This window comes from Acanthaster planci, linkage group LG17, assembly GCF_054643075.1.
Source record: "Acanthaster planci isolate LZ-2023a linkage group LG17, COTS_SCS, whole genome shotgun sequence".
Taxonomy (NCBI): domain Eukaryota; kingdom Metazoa; phylum Echinodermata; class Asteroidea; order Valvatida; family Acanthasteridae; genus Acanthaster; species Acanthaster planci.
In genome coordinates, this window is record NC_141793.1 from 454,160 (window position 1) to 473,736 (window position 19,577).

A 19,577-nucleotide genomic window follows, 5' to 3' on the forward strand; every position below is an offset into this window, starting at 1 on the left:
TAACTTTGTTTTACTGTGTAAGTTATAATTTGGACTAATCTACTTTAAAATTGGTTGTTCTCTTCAGATGCTGTCACTCTATAAGATTACCCCCACAACTATGGGGTTACTTCGTCGTCGATCGGCCGCGCTCCCCGCACGACGAGCGCGGCGCCGGACGTCGAACCGGAACCCCACAGTTCTGGGGTTAACCATTTACATGGACTAGTTTTCTGCGGGCCTTTTTTGGGGAAAGCTGCCATCATGTCGCTGCAGATCTGCACAGAAAGGACCCTTGCTCTCGCAGGGCTTAGACCGTTCCATTTATCCAGCAAGAAATGAGACAGAGGGGTACCTCCCTCAACATGCTCAATCGTCATACACACTCTAGACTATTGTTACCTAAGACATCCCCGTAAATGTCTGAAAAGAGTTCCTTAGATTCCAGAGAAACAATGGCCAACACAAAGCAGGTGGGATTCTCTCCGTCTCATATCTTACTTCAAATGTCGTTCCAACCTGAAGGCGACTGGATTAAGCCTTATTGTCGTAAAACATAGGTTACTCTTTAGGTCCTACAGAGTAACAGCAGTGCAACGCGCAACAGCCTTAGAGCATTTGAAGCAAGAAATGGGACGGAGAGAACCCCCCTGCCTTTGTGTTGGTCATTGTTTGATCGGAATCTCAGGAATTCTTTACAGACTTCTAGGCGGGATGTGACCTCTGATGAGCTGATGTATTACGTACCCACACTGCATAAAAAACAAGATCGCAGACTTCCAACGCCGCAGCTAGTACCATTTTTCATCGTCACAGCAATCGCTATTCTGGTTTGGAAATTTGTTACCAATTAACGTTTGAAACTGTAACTTAAATGATGCTGTGGACAACAATAATGTCTCGTCTTTTGCCACTGTGTGTGTTCTGAAGCTGTCCTTGTCGGTTTTTGAAGCTGTAAGGTTAACCCGCTTGCTCTTCTGTTTGCCCAGTCCACCGTCACATTGGCATCTTGGTCATCAGAGGCAGGGACCCTTGGCACCCGGGTTCAAACGGTGGAAGATTTCTCACGTATCTACACCACCCGTCTTGGTCACATGCTTGTGCCCACTCCGGTTCACCCAGACACAATCAGACCCACGGTATCAAGTTATTCTGGCTCGATTAAAATTAAGTAAAAAAATATACGACCTGTTTGCAGACTGGCTAGGGGAAGGGCTACCCATGACCAGTAACGTCAACTAAGAGACATCGCCGACTTCGTAATTAACGGGTAGGATGGACCACCTGGCAGTGGCCGGTAAACCTTTCAAAGTTGGGCGTGAGCTGGGTCTTTGTAACTTTTATATCATCCACTGCATTTCTTGCTCTCACCATTCAAACCGTCAGGTAAGACCAGGGACTAAATGTGGCATGTATGACTATAATTAATCAGGCATATGCCATTTTTCATGCCTTTTTCCATTTACAGTTTGTGCATGTGCTGTAGTTATAGCACTCTTCTGAACGCCGACTACGGTACGGCCGGAATTTGAGGAAAAATTAATGGAGGGAAAGAATGTTGCATCCTGGCTTTTCTTCAGCGGTTATGTACAAAGTCTATCTTTACAAAATTGGAAGTTTTTCTCAGTCCAAGAAATATATCTTTGTAGCGCTTCTTCATTGACTGACTTTTGATGAAATGACAATGATGGAAACGTGGAGGTAGGGTGCAACATTCTTTCCACAAATGGGAAACTGTGTTTGTTTTAAAACTTCAAATAAATGTATATGTAATTAAGGATAAAAGAAGAACATTCATTATTCTTCATATAGTTTTTGATCATTTGAAGTCTGACTTAATTATTTCAATCAACTGCAGAGTCGAGCTTTTCGAGGGCTGTTGGATTCGTGTATTTATATGGGCCGGGAGTGTTCACCACGCAATCTCTTAAATCGTATTTTGTGTCTTTTTTAGCTCAAAGACTCGATGGCAGATGGAGAAATGGATGACTTCAATCCTGGCAAGGACTGTCCAATTAGGAACCGCTAGTAATCTTTTGCTCCTTAAATATAAGGGTATTCCGTTTCGGTTCCTTGTAGGAACTGGCAAAACTGGCAGATAGCCAACAGACATATGCAAACTGTGGCTGAAGGTTTGATCAACAAGAGAAGAGTCGAACGGAATAAAATGATAGGAAGTCCAGGTCGAAAACTGTTTATACATGAAAACAATTTGCTTCTTACAGTTGCGGATTAATCGACTACATACTTTTAGGTTCTCTTAGGATGACATATGAAGTCATCAGACAATTAATATTTGTTCCCTTCCCCGTGTTTCTTAGCTTGAAAGCAGTCGACCGTTGACCACCCCCGTGACGTCTTGGACACTGTACTCCTGGCTCTTGATGCTGATGGCAGTGGCTTAGCGTATCAGAAGATCAAAGATGATGAAGTCAACACCGTCCTCCTTGGTGGACGCAACACGACATCTTGTACCCCGACGTGGATATATAGTACGCGTTAGCCATGTATTCCAAGCATCAGGCCAAAGTGAGGGAGGATGATGCGTTGCTTCAATTCGCAACGAGGACTTTGATCGGATCACCAGGTTATATTGAATGTTTTTGTGCACGTATTCTTGGTTTCTTTGGTGTATTAATTAATCTTCACCCAGAGAGTTGTGATCAGGCATGAGATATTATTAGCTTGAGATTGCGGGGATACCTCAGAAAAGAAATTAAAAATCTGCGCATGCGTAACTGTTGTTACAAATTGCACGCGGTTCTACAGTCTGACAAATTGATAATTTTAGCGCATAACTAATTCTATATTTGAATTTTGTCCTCCAATCACAGCAAGGATTAAATCAGCCTGTAGTACACGTCCCTGGTCACCAAGGAAGTCGTGAGAGTATACACTCCAGTCTTTCCACCGACACACACACTCACTACCCCATACCACGTAAACAGGGTCACCGTCCGCCTGGCATCACTAGCTACTCTAGCTATCAATCTTACCAACTTCACCACAACCCGACCGTGTGGGGGTGTGATCACATCATGGAGTTTAAACCGTCTCGGTTACTGCTGCATAACTTCGCTAAGTTGGACCCCTTTGCCTACCTGCCTTTCTCTTTCGGACCGAGAAATTGCATTGGGGCAACAGTTTGCTTAGAACCAAGTGAGGACGGTGGTTGCCAGAATTCTGAGACGGTTCCATGAGTTTAGTGGAGGGGGAACCTGAGCCGATTCCTTGCGTGAAAGTAGTGGTGAAACACCAACACGAACTGCTATTGAGTGTGCAGCTGAGAAATTTCGACAATCTGTAGATCTCCGACCGGTACAAATATTAGGATACAAACAACGGACTCGGTTCCTCCAAGGCATATTTTTTTAAAAGATGAGTAGGCCTATCGCTCCAGATTGGATTTTTAAAAATAAGTATCCAGATTCATATGATTGAAATACAATTTCAAAGAAGTACGGTGGCCGAATTAAAGAATAAAATTGAAGTAAGTATGATTTAGTTGGTTAATGTAACACAGACGGAAAGTTGATAGACCAGAAAATTAACATTGTATCAACAGGTTACATGTTTTGTATTGAACTGACGGATGCTTCCTATTGCAAATGTCTAAGTGGATTTTTTTTAACAATGTTTTGTGTCTGTAAAGCTACTAATACCAAACATTGTAAAAAAAAAAAGGTATATATGTTTTTACTTATCATTGAACTTTAACCTCGCCGGTAATAACTCTCAGCTTGATCAAAGACCTGCTCTCGCAAATGCGAAGCAGATAATGAGATGCCCGCATTTTGACGAGTACAAGATAACAGTTACATCATCTGACCATGACTGACTCTCACTCTTATGAGGTTTGCAAAAACAGCAGAACCATTACCCACAGAAGGCACTTGTCTGTTCCTGATATATTGGAAACTTTCAATCGTCTGACCAATTCTACATTTCAATCACAAGATGTCGGCTCTCAAACACATCGAGAAGATGTTGGTTACGAGGCCAATTCGTCCAGCAGCTTCATGTAGGTTGTTCTGCTTCCCCTGGGCAGGTGGTGGCACAGGCTTTTTCGCAAAATGGGGGGCACAACTGCCGGCAACTTTAGAAGGTACAACAACAGATTTCAAAGTATAGATTTTTGCAAAATCTATAGGTCATTAGTTTTAGATGATAAATGGCACAGGTAATTTATGTAGTTGACTGTTAGAAGGAATGACACTTAATAGAACTGAAGTTTCCCTAGCATTCTCAGTAAAATTTAGCCAAAATATATTTCTCGAACTCTACGAAACATCTCTTTTTTTCTTAAAATCTATTATTTTGGACAATTTTTGAGCATATTTCCGTTGCAATAAAAACAGATAAGAAATTATTGAAAAGGGGATAAACTTACATAAATGGCAACAGGTAAGTCTTACATATTTATTCAAAATAAGGTAAAGATAAATTGGATTCAGTTTGAAAATTTTAAATCAAAGTTGTACTGTTTCAATTCGATGCAAAAGAGTTATGAAATTAGTGACAAAGGTGGTATAAAATGAATCGAAATGGCAAGGGGTAGCCTTGCATTTTTATTTAATTTTGCCACATTTGTTTTCTCCAAACGTTTCCAAATTTGGGGGAAAAAGATTAGTTTGAGATTTTGAGAGCTCTTTTGTATTGTCCCCATTCAAAAGAAATGAATGCTGAAATCGGTGAAAATTGGGCAAAATGTTATTAAAATGATAAAACTTCACCAGAAGTGATATTTGTCCAAACTTATAAAGTTGATTGTTTGTGGTGAAATAGATTAATTTTGACAATTTTAGAGCTTATATGTGTTGTTTCGATAAAAAAAAAATCACTGATGAAATCAGTGAAAATTGGGCAAAATTTGATTAAAATGGCAAGGGGTTAGCCTTGCATTTTTACCAAAATTTCACAAAAAAAATGATTTTTCTTCAAACGTTCCAAATTGTTGTTTAGGGTAAATGAATTGATTTTGGCAATTTTAGAGCTTTTGATTTGTTTTCATTCAAAAGAAATCAATAACAAAGGCAGTGAAAATTGGCAAAACATTGATGAAAATGCCATTAAGGGTTTAGCGTGGCATTTTATCAAGATTTCACAAAAACTGATTTTTCTCCAAACTTATCTAGGTTGTTTTCAGGGGTGAAATACATTAATTTTGACAATTTAAGAGCTTATTTGTATTGTTTTGTTGAAATCAGTGAAGATTGGGGTGAAAATGATTAAAATGGTAAGGGGTTAGCCTTGCATTTTTACCAAAATTTCACGAAAAAATCATTTTTCTGCAAACGTTGCAAACATATTGTTTGGGGTAAATTGATTTTGGCAATTTTAGAGATTTTGGTTTGTTCCCATTCAAAAGAAATCAATGATGAAATTAGTGAAAATTGGGGAAAAACTATGAAAATGCTAAGGGGTTAGCATGGCATTTTTATCAAAATTTCACAAAAACTGATTTTTCTCCCAACTTATCTAGGTTGTTTTTTGGGTGAAATACATTAATTTTGACAATTTAAGAGCTTATTTGTATTGTTTCGACGACAAAAAATGAATGTTGAAATCAGTGAAGATTAGGGTGAAAATGATTAAAATGGCAAGGGGTTAGCCTTGCATTTTTACCAAAATTTCACGAAAAAATCATTTTTCTGCAAACGTTGCAAAATTATTGTTTGGGGTAAATAAATTGATTTTGGCAATTTTAGAGATTTTGGTTTGTTCCCATTCAAAAGAAATCGATGATGAAATAAGTGAAAATTGGGTAAAAATTTATGAAAATTCCAAGGGGTTAGCACGGCATTTTTATCAAAATTTCACAAAAACTGATTTTTCTCCAAACTTATCCAGGTTGTTTTTTGGGGTGAAATACATTAATTTTGACAATTTAAGAGCTTATTTGTATTGTTTCGAGGACAAAAAATGAATGTTGAAATCAGTGAAGATTAGGGTGAAAATGATTAAAATGGCAAGGGGTTAGCCTTGCATTTTTACCAAAATTTCACGAAAAAATCATTTTTCTGCAAACGTTGCAAAATTATTGTTTGGGGTAAATAAATTGATTTTGGCAATTTTAGAGATTTTGGTTTGTTCCCATTCAAAAGAAATCAATGATGAAATAAGTGAAAATTGGGTAAAAATTTATGAAAATTCCAAGGGGTTAGCACGGCATTTTTATCAAAATTTCACAAAAACTGATTTTTCTCCAAACTTATCCAGGTTGTTTTTTGGGGTGAAATACATTAATTTTGACAATTTAAGAGCTTATTTGTATTGTTTCGAGGACAAAAAATGAATGTTGAAATCAGTGAAGATTAGGGTGAAAATGATTAAAATGGCAAGGGGTTAGCCTTGCATTTTTACCAAAATTTCACGAAAAAATCATTTTTCTGCAAACGTTGCAAAATTATTGTTTGGGGTAAATAAATTGATTTTGGCAATTTTAGAGATTTTGGTTTGTTCCCATTCAAAAGAAATCAATGATGAAATAAGTGAAAATTGGGTAAAAATTTATGAAAATTCCAAGGGGTTAGCACGGCATTTTTATCAAAATTTCACAAAAACTGATTTTTCTCCAAACTTATCCAGGTTGTTTTTTGGGGTGAAATACATTAATTTTGACATTTTTAGAGCTTATTTGTATTGTTTCGAGGACAAAAAATGAATGTTGAAATCAGTGAAGATTAGGGTGAAAATGATTAAAATGGTAAGGGGTTAGCCTTGCATTTTTACCAAAATTTCACGAAAAAATCATTTTTCTGCAAACGTTGCAAAATTATTGTTTGGGGTAAATAAATTGATTTTGGCAATTTTAGAGATTTTGGTTTGTTCCCATTCAAAAGAAATCAATGATGAAATTAGTGAAAATTGGGTAAAAATTTATGAAAATTCCAAGGGGTTAGCATGGCATTTTTATCAAAATTTCACAAAAACTGATTTTTCTCCAAACTTATCCAGGTTGTTTTTTGGGGTGAAATACATTAATTTTGACAATTTAAGAGCTTATTTGTATTGTTTCGACGACAAAAAATGAATGTTGAAATCAGTGAAGATTAGGGTGAAAATGATTAAAATGGCAAGGGGTTAGCCTTGCATTTTTACCAAAATTTCACGAAAAAATCATTTTTCTGCAAACGTTGCAAAATTATTGTTTGGGGTAAATAAATTGATTTTGGCAATTTTAGAGATTTTGGTTTGTTCCCATTCAAAAGAAATCAATGATGAAATTAGTGAAAATTGGGTAAAATTTATAAAAATACCAAGGGGTTAGCATGGCATTTTTATCAAAATTTCACAAAAACTGATTTTTCTCCAAACTTATCCAGGTTGTTTTTTGGGGTGAAATACATTAATTTTGACAATTTAAGAGCTTATTTGTATTATTTCGAGGACAAAAAAATGAATGTTGAAATCAGTGAAGATTGGGGTGAAAATGATTAAAATGGTAAGGGGTTAGCCTTGCATTTTTACCAAAATTTCACGAAAAAATCATTTTTCTGCAAACGTTGCAAAATTATTGTTTGGGGTAAATAAATTGATTTTGGCAATTTTAGAGATTTTGGTTTGTTCTCATTCAAAAGAAATCAATGATGATATTAGTGAAAATTGGGTAAAATTTATAAAAATACCAAGGGGTTAGCATGGCATTTTTATCAAAATTTCACAAAAACTGATTTTTCTCCAAACTTATCCAGGTTGTTTTTTGGGGTGAAATACATTAATTTTGACAATTTAAGAGCTTATTTGTATTATTTCGAGGACAAAAAAATGAATGTTGAAATCAGTGAAGATTGGGGTGAAAATGATTAAAATGGTAAGGGGTTAGCCTTGCATTTTTACCAAAATTTCACGAAAAAATCATTTTTCTGCAAACGTTGCAAAATTATTGTTTGGGGTAAATAAATTGATTTTGGCAATTTTAGAGATTTTGGTTTGTTCCCATTCAAAAGAAATCAATGATGAAATTAGTGAAAATTGGGTAAAATTTATAAAAATACCAAGGGGTTAGCATGGCATTTTTATCAAAATTTCACAAAAACTGATTTTTCTCCAAACTTATCCAGGTTGTTTTTTGGGGTGAAATACATTAATTTTGACAATTTAAGAGCTTATTTGTATTATTTCGAGGACAAAAAATGAATGTTGAAATCAGTGAAGATTGGGGTAAAAATGATTAAAATGGTAAGGGGTTAGCCTTGCTTTTTACTAAAATCTTACCAAAAAATGATTTTTCTGCAAACGTTGCAAAATTATTGTTTGGGGAAAATAAATTGATTTTGGCAATTTTAGAGATTTTGGTTTGTTCTCATTCAAAAGAAATCAATGATGAAATTTGTGAAAATTGGGAAAATTAATCAAAATGGCAAGGGGATAGCTTTGCATTTTTATCAAAATTAAAAAGAAAATCTTAACGTTTCAAAGTTTTTTATTTGGGGAGAAATACATTAATTTTCACAAGTTTAGAGCTTATTTGTATTGTTTCGATGAAAAAAATGAATGATGAAATCGGTGAAAATTGGGGTAAAATAATTAAAATCTCAAGGTGATAGCCTTGCATTTTTACCAAAATTTTACAAAAAATCATTTTATCCAAACGTTGCAAAATTGTTGTTTGGGGTAAATAGATTGATTTTGACAATTTTAGAGCTTTTGATTTGTCCCGATTCAAAACAAATCAATGATAAAAGCAGTGAAAATTGGGAAAACATTTATAAAAATGCCAAGGGGCTAGCGTGACATTTTTATCAAAATTTCACAAAAAATGTTTTTTCTCTAAACTTATCAAGGTTGTTTTTTTAGGGTGAAATACATTAATTTTGACAATTCGTTGAGAAGGAAACGATGTCTGCTGGAAAATTACCTCAAGTTCGTTATAGCAGTGAATATCGCAACTTTTTCGACGTTGTCTTCCAATTTTCAGTTTGTGTTGTCCGCCTTCCTTGTCGGGAACTGCGCATGAGTGATGCTCCTTATCCTGATTGGCCAACCATGGTTGATGACATCATTGATACTTTACTTCCGAAGATACAAGAAATGCCGTTTGGGATTTACGGACACAGGTGCTTACTTCCTTATTCTGTTGTCAATTTACATTTCCAAAATTATATTCGAAAGACTTTCCAGTTCATTTGGGGGAAAAATAACCTCAATGTAAACCTGACATAGGAAACTGAATAAAGCAACCTGAATATTCGCTAAGAACAAAACAACCAAAAAAAAAAAAAAGGAAAAAAAAAACACAAAGGTTGTCAATTGAATTCGTTGAAGACTTGCATGTTAGAACTAGTGTAATGTATACTGCTTTCACACTGGGCTTTTGTATGTCAAAATGTTATTTTAACACTTAACATTGAAAACGAATTTAGGAAACAAAAAAATTCAACTTAAACTCATAATAACATATTCTTTGCACATGTCCATTATTTTTTAAGTTTTGGTGCCCTCCTCGCCTTCGAGGTTGCACGCCATCTCAAAGATCGTCATGGTTTGAGACCGAAACACATGTTTTTGTCTGGGACATTTGCACCACACGTGAGTTATAATTTAAGATTTAAGTTTTTCCCGATTGACTTTTCTTTCAAGAAGAGCTCATGTATTCAACAGAATGTAGATGCAACCTGCACCAGTCTGCGTAAGATTTCAGACTGAGCGAAACAGTCACTAATGAGACACATTCATTATATTAACAGCCTTTAGAGTGTCACTTTCACCCGTTTTTCATTCAAATACTATGTGCGACATATCTCCAGGGTGACCAAAGAAGGCGCGATCGTGCTGAATTTGTGAAGATGGCAGACGCCACAGATGAAGACTTTGTTGCGAGCCTGAAACGAAATGGCGGAACGCCCAAGGAACTGCTCGAAAACGAAGCTCTGATAAAGCTCTTCCTACCGAGTATGAAACACGACTTCCGATTGGTTGGACAGTATAGGTGAGTAACACCCTCCAGGACAAGACTTCTGATTTGATGAACAATTCAACTTGTTCTGGAAGCTAACTCACTTTTCTCAAGAAAATTTGACTTAATAGGAAACAAGTATAAGTGAAACTTGCTTTCAAAAGTGCTGCTATTGGAGTTATGTGTTTTCCCCGATCAGGTTCGAAGGGCGTGTCTCAGTGCTGGATTGTCCAATCACATTCTTCGATGGCACACACGACAAAAAACACGACACTGAAGGTTTGAATACATCCATATCTTGAAATCACTTTTAAAGATCACAAACATGGAAAGATATCCCTTAAATACGACTCCAGCCAACATCAACCTGCCAAATTATGTAATAATTTACTGCATAAAATATTCTCAATACATGTATGTGCTCCTTTTCATTTCCATTTTGTAGTTTGGCGGGAAATGACGTCGTCAGATTTCGACATTCAGCTTCTTCCGGGTGGCCACTTTTTCCTTCTCGACAAAAGCAACGAGACAAAAATAACGGACCATATCAAATCTAAACTTCGCTAGCTTTAAGGTCAATAGAAGTCACACAAGGTTCACAGCCGAAATTGAGAAAAACAAATACACAACCTCATCAGTGGGGTTACAATGTGCTCCGCGTATTGACTAAGTTGATATCAATGTATTCTTGAACCTAAAAAAGTCAGAACACGGCAAATTATCGAGATAATAATCACACTGCAAATGGTCATGTTCAATGTCAAGTACACAACTAAACTGCTAATACGCACTGTTCATTTACGAAATTTTCTGATCTGTCATGAAATGTTTATTTTTATTCTTGTTCCTGGCAACAGAGCTCGATTTTCTTTCTCCAACATTGCCACTGACCTATACTTATTTTAATCATGCATCTTGCTTCAGAAAAGAAAGCCTCACCGATACTAGAAAAACATGACTCTTTCACAAAACCTGCTTTCAAAAATTTAATATACCAGTTGCAGTCACGCTAACAAAAAGAAGTCGTGTTTGGCGAGGGAAAAATCGCACCCTTGTGGCACAATAAAACTTCGTTATTCAAGTGATTCTTAGGCAAGAAGAATCCCTGAGAACAAAATATATCGTGATAATAATCAAGAAATGGCATAGAGTATTTCCCTAACTCAGAAACTCCATGTCTCCACTGAAATTCGAAACAGACACTCACACACCCCTTCGAACAATAAGATATTGTAACATCCCAAATCCACCTTAAGTCTAAGAACGCGCGCGAATTAAACATGATGTCACTGTAAATGGCGCTTGGTTGAATAAGTCTTTACAATAACATTTTAGATACAACTCCAGCATACTCCAATAAGCATTTCACTCATATCTGACACCTGTATGCAATATTTCGAAGTTAAAAGGACTACTTTGATAAAATTTCTAGACTCGCGGGACTAGACTCATTGATTCAAGTAAATTCAGCTTTGACAGAGATATTCACAATCCACGCACTTGAAGGTTTTGTACTGCAAGTTGATTTCGACTACAGGAACATGGAAAAAACATTACCACTAATCCCTCTCCCGCAAAAACTAAAACCTATCTTCAGCAAAAATACACAAAATGGTAAAAAATTATGCTCCTTGTGAAATCATTACTTTGAATTAACATTCCTTTTTTCAAAGGAGAATTCAAATTGTTCATAGCAAACTATAAAATAAATTTATAAAAACAATTGTTGAATAGACATAGCACATACTTAACTATACGTCAAAGTAATAAACATTTCTATAAATGAATATTTCAATTTCTTTCTTTTATGCACCTCAACATTAATGCTAATCATTTTATGTACATTCCATTTGCTTGTCACAATGTACATGTATCAGCATATCCTTGATATTTACCAGGGAAGATTAAAACTACACGAAAAATACCAGAAAATGAAAGAGGAAAAGTTTAAAGCTCTATTTCTAAACTTTAATTATCTTTATATTTAAGTTTCATTTTTTCAACTGTATTTTCAAAGACAAAAAACTCCAACATCCCCTAAAGGTCACCTTTAAATGGTGGCTTCATACTGTCTGTGGTAAATAAAAGATTTAACTTTTTGATAAGCCCCATAAAACAAAGAGAATAAAACATAACCTATGACTACGCAACGGTTTCCCTTTCTGCCTGATAGCCTAATAGTCTTTGATTCCAGTCGGCAATCCAATATTTCCTCTAAACGAAACTTCCGTTCTCATCAAGTGCATTCTTTCATGCTTTAATACATAATTTCCCTGTGTCATGACATTGTTAAAACCTGAAAAATGTTAAAGAGAATACCCCCCTACTGAAAATCAAAACTAGGGCTAGGAATCTTATTTGATCTGAGTTGATACAGAAGCCTTTGTTCTCGGTCATGGATTCTGCGAGTTCTGTTCTTAGATTGTGACATTTCGCAGCATCTAAAGGCTGGATGTAATTGTAAATTTGCTTTACAATCCAGGACATCGGCAACTAATAAAGATATCTTGGATCCAGATTTTAAATCATGAATACACCAATGATATAAGCTTTACATTTAATTACATCTATTATTGAACAAGTTAGCAGGTGGTAGCTTCATACCAGTACATAACAATTGTTAGCGGCTGGCACGTTCTATGGCTTAATATCTTTGAGGGGGCAACCATGTAACTGGGCTGCTATACGCCATTATCTACAATAACCATCAATTCTGCACAATAATGGCACGACATTACACCTTGATTTTAAAGTAGCCTGAATAAACTCCAGAAGCATTTCAAGGACCTTACCAAAGTCTTACAGGCTGAACACCAATCAATGGATCTCAAGCATCCGTCTCTCATCAATGGTGATAATGGAAAATAACATCATAGAGATGTTGCCTTAGTGTACACACAGTTTAGGGGACTACACCATATTACTCTCTCTGCAGTTCATAAACAAATCCAGAGTGAGTTTGTTTCCATCTGCTGCAGTGTGATATGAGAACTGCTTCCAAGGGTTTACAGTACTTCCATTCTTCACTTTCATAAATTCCTTCCAAACTACCCAAAGAGCAATTTTACCCCCAAATTGAAAGCGACCGAAAACAAAACACTTGCTCTGTATTTCTGTGCTCATTTACGTGTTCATCATCAGTGTTCACAGAACTCGTTCAGGAAAAAATCACTGACCTGCAATTAAGAAACTACTGGATCTTCCGTTTAGGTTTTTGCATCAAAATGAGGCAATGAAGCAAAGGATTGGATCACACACAGATTACCGATTGGGAGATTTCTTGTTAGTCCTAGCTGATGGTTAATTTGGCAAATCCTACCAGATGCTCCTCATCACCTGGACTAGCGCCAGAATGCTGCGTATAACAAAAGGACAAGACAAACACAAGATGTTGAATCTGGATCCTAAAAAGTCTCAAGAATGGACGCAGTTCTTTACTGTATGATACAGGCCATTAAAAATGATGAACAACAGGTGCAAATTATGACAAGAACACAGTCTAAAGACTTGTCCTCTGCCCCTTTCTGAAGCAAAGCTGGGGAGGGACTTACCAGTTTGAACAAGACACTTTTATTTTCTGGATTATCCACTGTCTTCTGAAGATTAGCTGCAACTGTAAAAATAAGAACATTTTTGCAACTTGTATGCAGTTCAAAATCTGAAAACAGATATTTATTGCTTTTCTATACTAGCAAAATGTTGACAGAGGAGGAAAAAGTTCTGAAATCAAATTTCCATTTGAAAAAACACCTTCCTTAAGATTAAAAAAAACCATATTAACAGTATATTTCTGAAAGAGATACAAAGCTTAAATGCATTATGAATCTTGAAATTTAGTGGAGAGTTCATATTACCAACGACAAGATCTTTGAGGTCCACTAGACCAGCAGTGACCAGTTCATGAGCTAAATTGTCAGCATTGTCTTTGTTGACAGTGTAATCAAAGCGGATATCATTCAGCTCTTGCTCAGCATTCCTGAAAACAAAGAAAAACTGAGGGTTAGAAGGACCGACGAAATACAATCTGGCAATTAACATTACAGAAAGGTAATTCACTGAATAAGGTAGAATAATTCATTCCAATGACTAGAGCTTGAAAATGTCCAGTAGAAAATGGGAAAAAGAACAAATGAAATATCAGATTAGAATGGAATTTGCCTCGGAGACCAGTAAAATAAAAAAGTCCATAAAAAGGCAAGAGATATTAGCGTGTTTGTGATGTTTTCTGAACAGAAAAAATCACGGGTAAATTAATTACAATTCCTGACTAACCTTAACCTGAGGACCATGTGTAGTGTTGGCCCAGGTTCAGCACCACCTTCTGTTGCTGCGGCACCTGCTGCTGCACCTGCTGCTGCACCTGTTGCTGCTGGTGGAGATATCTCCTTGGATTTAACAACCTGTGGCTCTGCAGCTGTCTTTACCTTTGGCTGGAAAGCGGCAAGATAGGTCAATTTCTCCATAAAAAACACTGGCTAGGAAGGCATCAATCATTCACTGAGGTCTTCAATCTGCTACTGGCCCTCTCAAATCTCCCAGCATTGCAAATCAGTTGTAACACTACACTGAATCTAATCCTCCAACTGGAAGGCTTGTAATTCCAACCCCCCTCCACATAACCACCAAGAGGGTCAATCATTCACAAAACCCTAATCCTCTTGATCAGCTCTCACTAAACAGCAGCAGGGATTTGCATCCTGTTACTCATCTGTTTAAAAAAATTTGGGTTAACAGAGGGTTTGATCATGAGATCTCCACAATATTGCACTGGTGTTCAATGCAGGAAATTATCCATAAAATAACAGTTGTGCAATATGACAACGTCTGGGGAAGGGAAAGTTAGAGGCCATGAACTCCATTAACCTTAACCCTGCCAGACACACCACAGGGCATCAGGTGAAGAGGTTTGATGCACTTTGATGCACTTGAACTAACTAGCCGTGTTGAGACAATGGGAGCTAATCCCATGGAAGAATGCCATTGTTGCATCTTGTGGTGACTGGCAACCATAGACTCCCAGGCCGTTTGGACTTGGGGAGAGTTGACCTGTTGGATCTTGTTACACTGAACAGGCAAGCCACTTTGAAGAACAATGCAGTTTGATGCATCTGGCAGGGTTTCTAGCCAAAGTAGGCTGGGGTTAGGATTAATGTGACTCATCATTTTATAAAAACAGATTTCATTGGTCTATCTGACAAGAGACCTCACTATTACCCCAGATATCCCAGCCATCTGATTAGCAAGCTTCATCTTCATATCCATGGCGATGCGAGGTGATCGTCCAATACTTGCTCTTCGGCCTTCTTCACTGTTCTCATCCAACTCGTCATCTGACCATTCCCATCCATCTGCAGTACGGTGCAGACGACCACTGGATCCAGGCACCCGCGTCACCTGCAGAAATATGATGATATTACACAAGGCTGATGTCCACATGATAGAGGTAGATGTACAGTTTTACACAAAGTGTAAACGGGATGTCAATTTGACCACAAGGTGCAATCATGTGCATAAGAGCATTTCACGAGGAAAGTTATGGAAATGATTTCAATACATTAATTTTGTCAATGTCCAATCACAAAACAGCTTTGATCACAGTGCCCTCTGATATGATTAAAAGCATGGTTCAGAAAAAGAAACAAACGTTCCCGATCAACTTATAAGACATACCTTCTCTCCACGATCCTCTAAAGTTGGTGCCACCCCCAACAGTTTTTCATGAAGGTACGTACACTCTCTTGCCTTCTTAAAGAATGGACTCTTGAGAAGTTCAGAAGCATCTGGCCTGGAGACAAGACAAATTCCCTGATTGTCCTCATCAGCTGCTGAGGTGTAACATACACTGGTCCCATATCAAGCATGATGGAACTAATTTCAAATATGCGAAATTTCCTCAAAATTAATTCCTTTGCCCTTGTGCCTCTCTTTAGCAAAAAAAAAAAAAACTGGCAAAAGGAATATTACAAGCTTAATTTGTGGATATTTAGATTTCAATGGATCCTGGAAAATGTAACCGTCGCCCTCCAATGTGCTGAGCCCATCACTAGAGGGCACTCACTTTGCTCTGAGTATTGAAGCTGCACACTCAATTATCATTCAAGGGAACAAATGATTTATGCAAACTGTTGCTGTGATTACTTTCCTCAATATTCCTACAGTGGACCTATGCTCTGATGGGTTAAATCCTACTTTTTCTTCTCTGAGTGGACTACCTTTTCTCAGGATCTTTCTGCAAGCATTTTGAGATCATCTTCCGAAACTCCTTGCTGTATTTTTTTACATCTTCTTTGTTGGTCATCGCCGTTTCCAGGGAAGGTGGATCGTTCTGAAGAGTCATCATCAAAACCTTTCCAGCGATTAAAAAAGCAAAAAGAATTATTATAACCATTCATTTCTTATTTTTTCCAGCTTGCACTAAAATTACTTGATATATAAGCGGACAGTGGCAAAGAAAAGTGTTTATGTAGAAAAAAAATTCCCAAATTTGGTTTGGGGAAAACCAGGCAGTGCACTAGAGACTGACAATCAAACTATGTCATGGACTGGGTTGGATTGGAACCAGGGTCAGTATAGACTGAAGACATGAATGGCAACATCTTATCACACCATCTTCAGCTCTGGATCAATCTGAATGAGAAAATCTGCAGAAACATAACAATGTGGGAAAGTCTACATCTCCAAATGAAAACCAAATCAAGCCACGTTACAACTTCAAACTGCTGAGATAAGAACATTCCTTCCAATTCTATTCAAAGATGCCTCACCCAACAAACATCTTGGTTAATCTTCTCACCTTCATTGGTGGGTACTTGGCATATGGTGGGGTCCCAGTGGCAAGCTCAATTGCTGTGATTCCAAAACTCCAGATGTCTGCTTTGCAATTGTAGCCACGAATCTGTAATCACCAAAATATATCCCAGTATAAGGAGATCTTTCCTGTTTGAACTTGAAAACAAGATCTCTTGAAATTGCCACAAAAATTAAGCCAATGAGATGGCTCAAGATTTAAGCTCAGTACCTGCTCCATAACTTCAGGAGCCATCCAGCATGGTGTTCCAACGAATGTGTTACGCACTTTAGCCCTGGACAGGTCACCTCCCATTGCAATCCACGAACTGACACCGAAATCAGCAAGCTGAACTATACCAGTATCACTGAGAAGAATGTTACCTGCTTTGACGTCTCTGTCACAAAGAAAAGAAATGATTCAAAGACAAAACATCTGCACTAGTGAAATCAACACAGGACCTGTCAGTAAGTGGATGAAAGAAATGTAAAAAAATACAGAAAACAGTACCCAATGCAGAGAGAAATTTATCTAAACTAGTAAGTCATTGTTAGTGGGATTGTGTGTTATCTTGACTGCCATGCAATGACCGCAATCCTTGAAAAAACTTAACAGTCCATTGTTCCAGTTGACAAGTCCATGAATTACAACTTCCACCAAAACTTTGTCTTTCAAACTGATTATATGTTGAAATAGTCTAAGCCATCCATCAACTTCAGTAATGTTACTGGTGACTAGCAGGTGTTTCAGAAAACTGATTTTATAGCAAGAAATACAAGACACTTAAGAAAAAGTATGGTTTTTACCTGTGAATTTGTCCATTTTCATGAAGATATTCTAGGCCCTTCAATGTTTCTCTCAAAATTGTTGCAATCACAACCTCATCCAAACGGCAAACTTTGTCGGGGGAGTTTTTCTTGATGTGCTTCATAATGTCAAGGACTGATCCTAAAAATAAATGCAAAAGAAAAAAGGATCATTATAACAAAGCAAAAAGAACCCAGTAACGCTAGAAACAAACCTACACTATTTAAGGTTATATTTTTATTCATTTAAAGAGAATGAAGACTTTTGGAATAAAAGAAAGATAACAAACAGGTCAAATTTACCTGCAGCAAGAAGCTTCATAACAAGCCATAGTTCATCTTTCACAACAAACGATGTGTAGTAACTCACAATATTCTCATGTTTGCACTGACCCATAGACTGAATTTCTTTCTGCAACAGTTGTAAGAAAACACTGGTTTTAACAAATTTGAAGAGGAAAATAATAAACAGTGAGACTACAACATTCACTGATTAACAGTGCAATTAAACAAACTTGGTTACATACAATATCTCTTGGTTCTTACAGTTTACAAATAAAGAATCCAAAGCAGATACACAGGTCCAAACTTACCGTGAGTTCTTCCATGGTAGTGTCACATTTTTCTAAGTTGATTCTCTTGACGGCGCATTGTTCCTTCCTAGGTGTACAGTATGCCTTTTGAACCAGGGCAGTAGCACCATGCCCTGCATAGTTATAACATTCACGTTAATGTATCATTTGATATATCAGTTGATCCCGTACAAAATCTGTCTATCCCACTAGGTACTACCACCATCTTTTTCTAATGTAGAATATTGCAGGTTAGTTTGGAAAGGTTAATGAAGTTGGAGATTTCATCCTAAATTGGGTGATCTCATGACAGAAAGCAACTGATCATGCCTAATACTAATAGTAATGCTGCCATGACAGCCACAAAAACTGTCAGGTAGGCCTATTGTAGTCCCCTGACAAGCCTAATTGAGTTGCAGGTTACCCTCATACGTGTATGTCGTGTTTCTCATGCTAATTCTGTACTGCGCCCAGCAGAGAGTTGAAGTTCAGGAACCATTTAAACACTCACATTCACATGTCACTGGAAATCATTGGGTGCGATCAGTCAGTGAGCACAGTTGTTTGATCTAATTGGTCAATCTTATTGCCACCAATTGCCTTTTCTTTCTAATTCATGGTTTTGAAAGACTGTTTTAAAAATGGCACATAAAGTTAAAAATTTCATACAGGATTGACCAATCACACAGACCAATCAGGCCATCATGTAGATCGGCTAATTGCGCCAAACATAAACACAGGCACTGCTTGCTTTAAATACATCCGTTAGGTTAAGCCATCTGCTAGGCAGCAGCAGACAAGGGAAAAAATGTTGCATCCTGACTCCACTTACGCAGTTGTACAAAGTCTATGGGGAGTGAAGAGAATTTTCTAAGTATTTCCCAACATCGGTAAATGTTTCTCAGTCCAGAATTCATGTCTTTCCAGCATTTCCGTGATGACTGACTTTTATTGAGATGATACATGTATATGAGAAAAGTGGAGTCAGGATGCAACATTTTTTCTCGCAGACAAGTTATTGATACTCAGCGATAAAATCTGTATTTCTAACTTTCAAGAGAAAGTTGTATTACATTTCATGGGAAATGTGGGCTGAAATCGTTTCCAATTCCCAATACACAGTCATACAGGGCCAACTGAGAATATTTTCCCATTCTAGCCTAATTAGTCTCAGACCCAGATCCTTGAGGCTCTTTGTCGTATCAGCAAGAGCAGGTGCCAGACTGATCAAACTCCATATGCAAACACATGTATGATATGCATTTGAAGGAAATCGCCAATTATAACATCATCTACTAAATGAGCTTTAAAACACAAGGCATTTGGATCATAAATTTACCCAAGACATCTCCTAGGACGTAGGCATCCTTGCTATTCGGCCATGGTCCTGATACTGCCGGCTGGGGAGACGTAGGACCGCCAGCAGCGCTAGTATATGCTTCCGAGCGAGTCCCACCTTCCGCCATCATGAATGGTAAATTACACTGGTACTTCCCAAAATCATCATGCCCAATTCAATGGACGGCAGGGCGCCA

The 19,577-nt window shown here is 37.2% G+C and overlaps 2 protein-coding genes and 1 pseudogene across 2 annotated transcripts; 2 read left to right on the forward strand and 1 right to left on the reverse strand.

Annotated features, from left to right (window-relative positions):
• Window positions 1-837: 837 nt before the first annotated feature.
• On the forward strand, window positions 838-10,613 carry LOC110974650 (S-acyl fatty acid synthase thioesterase, medium chain-like). Its single transcript, XM_087147798.1, has 8 exons — window positions 838-1,365; window positions 2,301-2,566; window positions 2,814-4,084; window positions 8,900-9,038; window positions 9,411-9,510; window positions 9,729-9,910; window positions 10,077-10,156; window positions 10,323-10,613. Exons 3-8 carry the CDS (start codon window positions 3,937-3,939, stop codon window positions 10,442-10,444), a joined length of 771 nt encoding a protein of 256 aa, XP_087003924.1. The 5' UTR covers window positions 838-1,365; window positions 2,301-2,566; window positions 2,814-3,936; the 3' UTR covers window positions 10,445-10,613.
• LOC147796257 (cytochrome P450 4B1-like) lies at window positions 854-2,008 on the forward strand (annotated as a pseudogene).
• Window positions 10,614-10,850: 237 nt separating the features above from the next.
• LOC110974710 (serine/threonine-protein kinase OSR1-like) lies at window positions 10,851-19,541 on the reverse strand. Its single transcript, XM_022226514.2, has 13 exons — window positions 19,382-19,541; window positions 18,064-18,176; window positions 17,774-17,882; window positions 17,471-17,612; window positions 16,896-17,061; window positions 16,671-16,772; window positions 16,090-16,223; window positions 15,548-15,662; window positions 15,092-15,271; window positions 14,150-14,307; window positions 13,732-13,853; window positions 13,429-13,490; window positions 10,851-13,232 (listed from the first exon to the last, which is right to left on the reverse strand). The coding sequence occupies exons 1-13, from the start codon at window positions 19,509-19,511 to the stop codon at window positions 13,167-13,169; spliced, it is 1,599 nt and encodes a 532-aa protein (XP_022082206.1). The 5' UTR covers window positions 19,512-19,541; the 3' UTR covers window positions 10,851-13,166.
• Between the last annotated feature and the right edge of the window lie 36 nt (window positions 19,542-19,577).

Excerpts from the sequence above, each read along its gene's own strand:
- LOC110974650 (XM_087147798.1), top strand. The coding sequence starts at position 3,937 with ATGTCGGCTCTCAAACACATCGAGAAGATGTTGGTTACGAGGCCAATT. Across the intron at positions 9,511-9,728 it reads CTGGGACATTTGCACCACAC|GGTGACCAAAGAAGGCGCGA; the intron begins GTGAGTTATAAT and ends ACATATCTCCAG. Across the intron at positions 9,911-10,076 it reads CGATTGGTTGGACAGTATAG|GTTCGAAGGGCGTGTCTCAG; the intron begins GTGAGTAACACC and ends TTCCCCGATCAG.
- LOC110974710 (XM_022226514.2), bottom strand. The coding sequence starts at position 19,511 with ATGATGGCGGAAGGTGGGACTCGCTCGGAAGCATATACTAGCGCTGCT. Across the intron at positions 14,308-15,091 it reads AGATGGCTGGGATATCTGGG|CCAAAGGTAAAGACAGCTGC; the intron begins GTAATAGTGAGG and ends GCCGCTTTCCAG. Across the intron at positions 13,491-13,731 it reads CCTCAAAGATCTTGTCGTTG|TTGCAGCTAATCTTCAGAAG; the intron begins GTAATATGAACT and ends TTATTTTTACAG.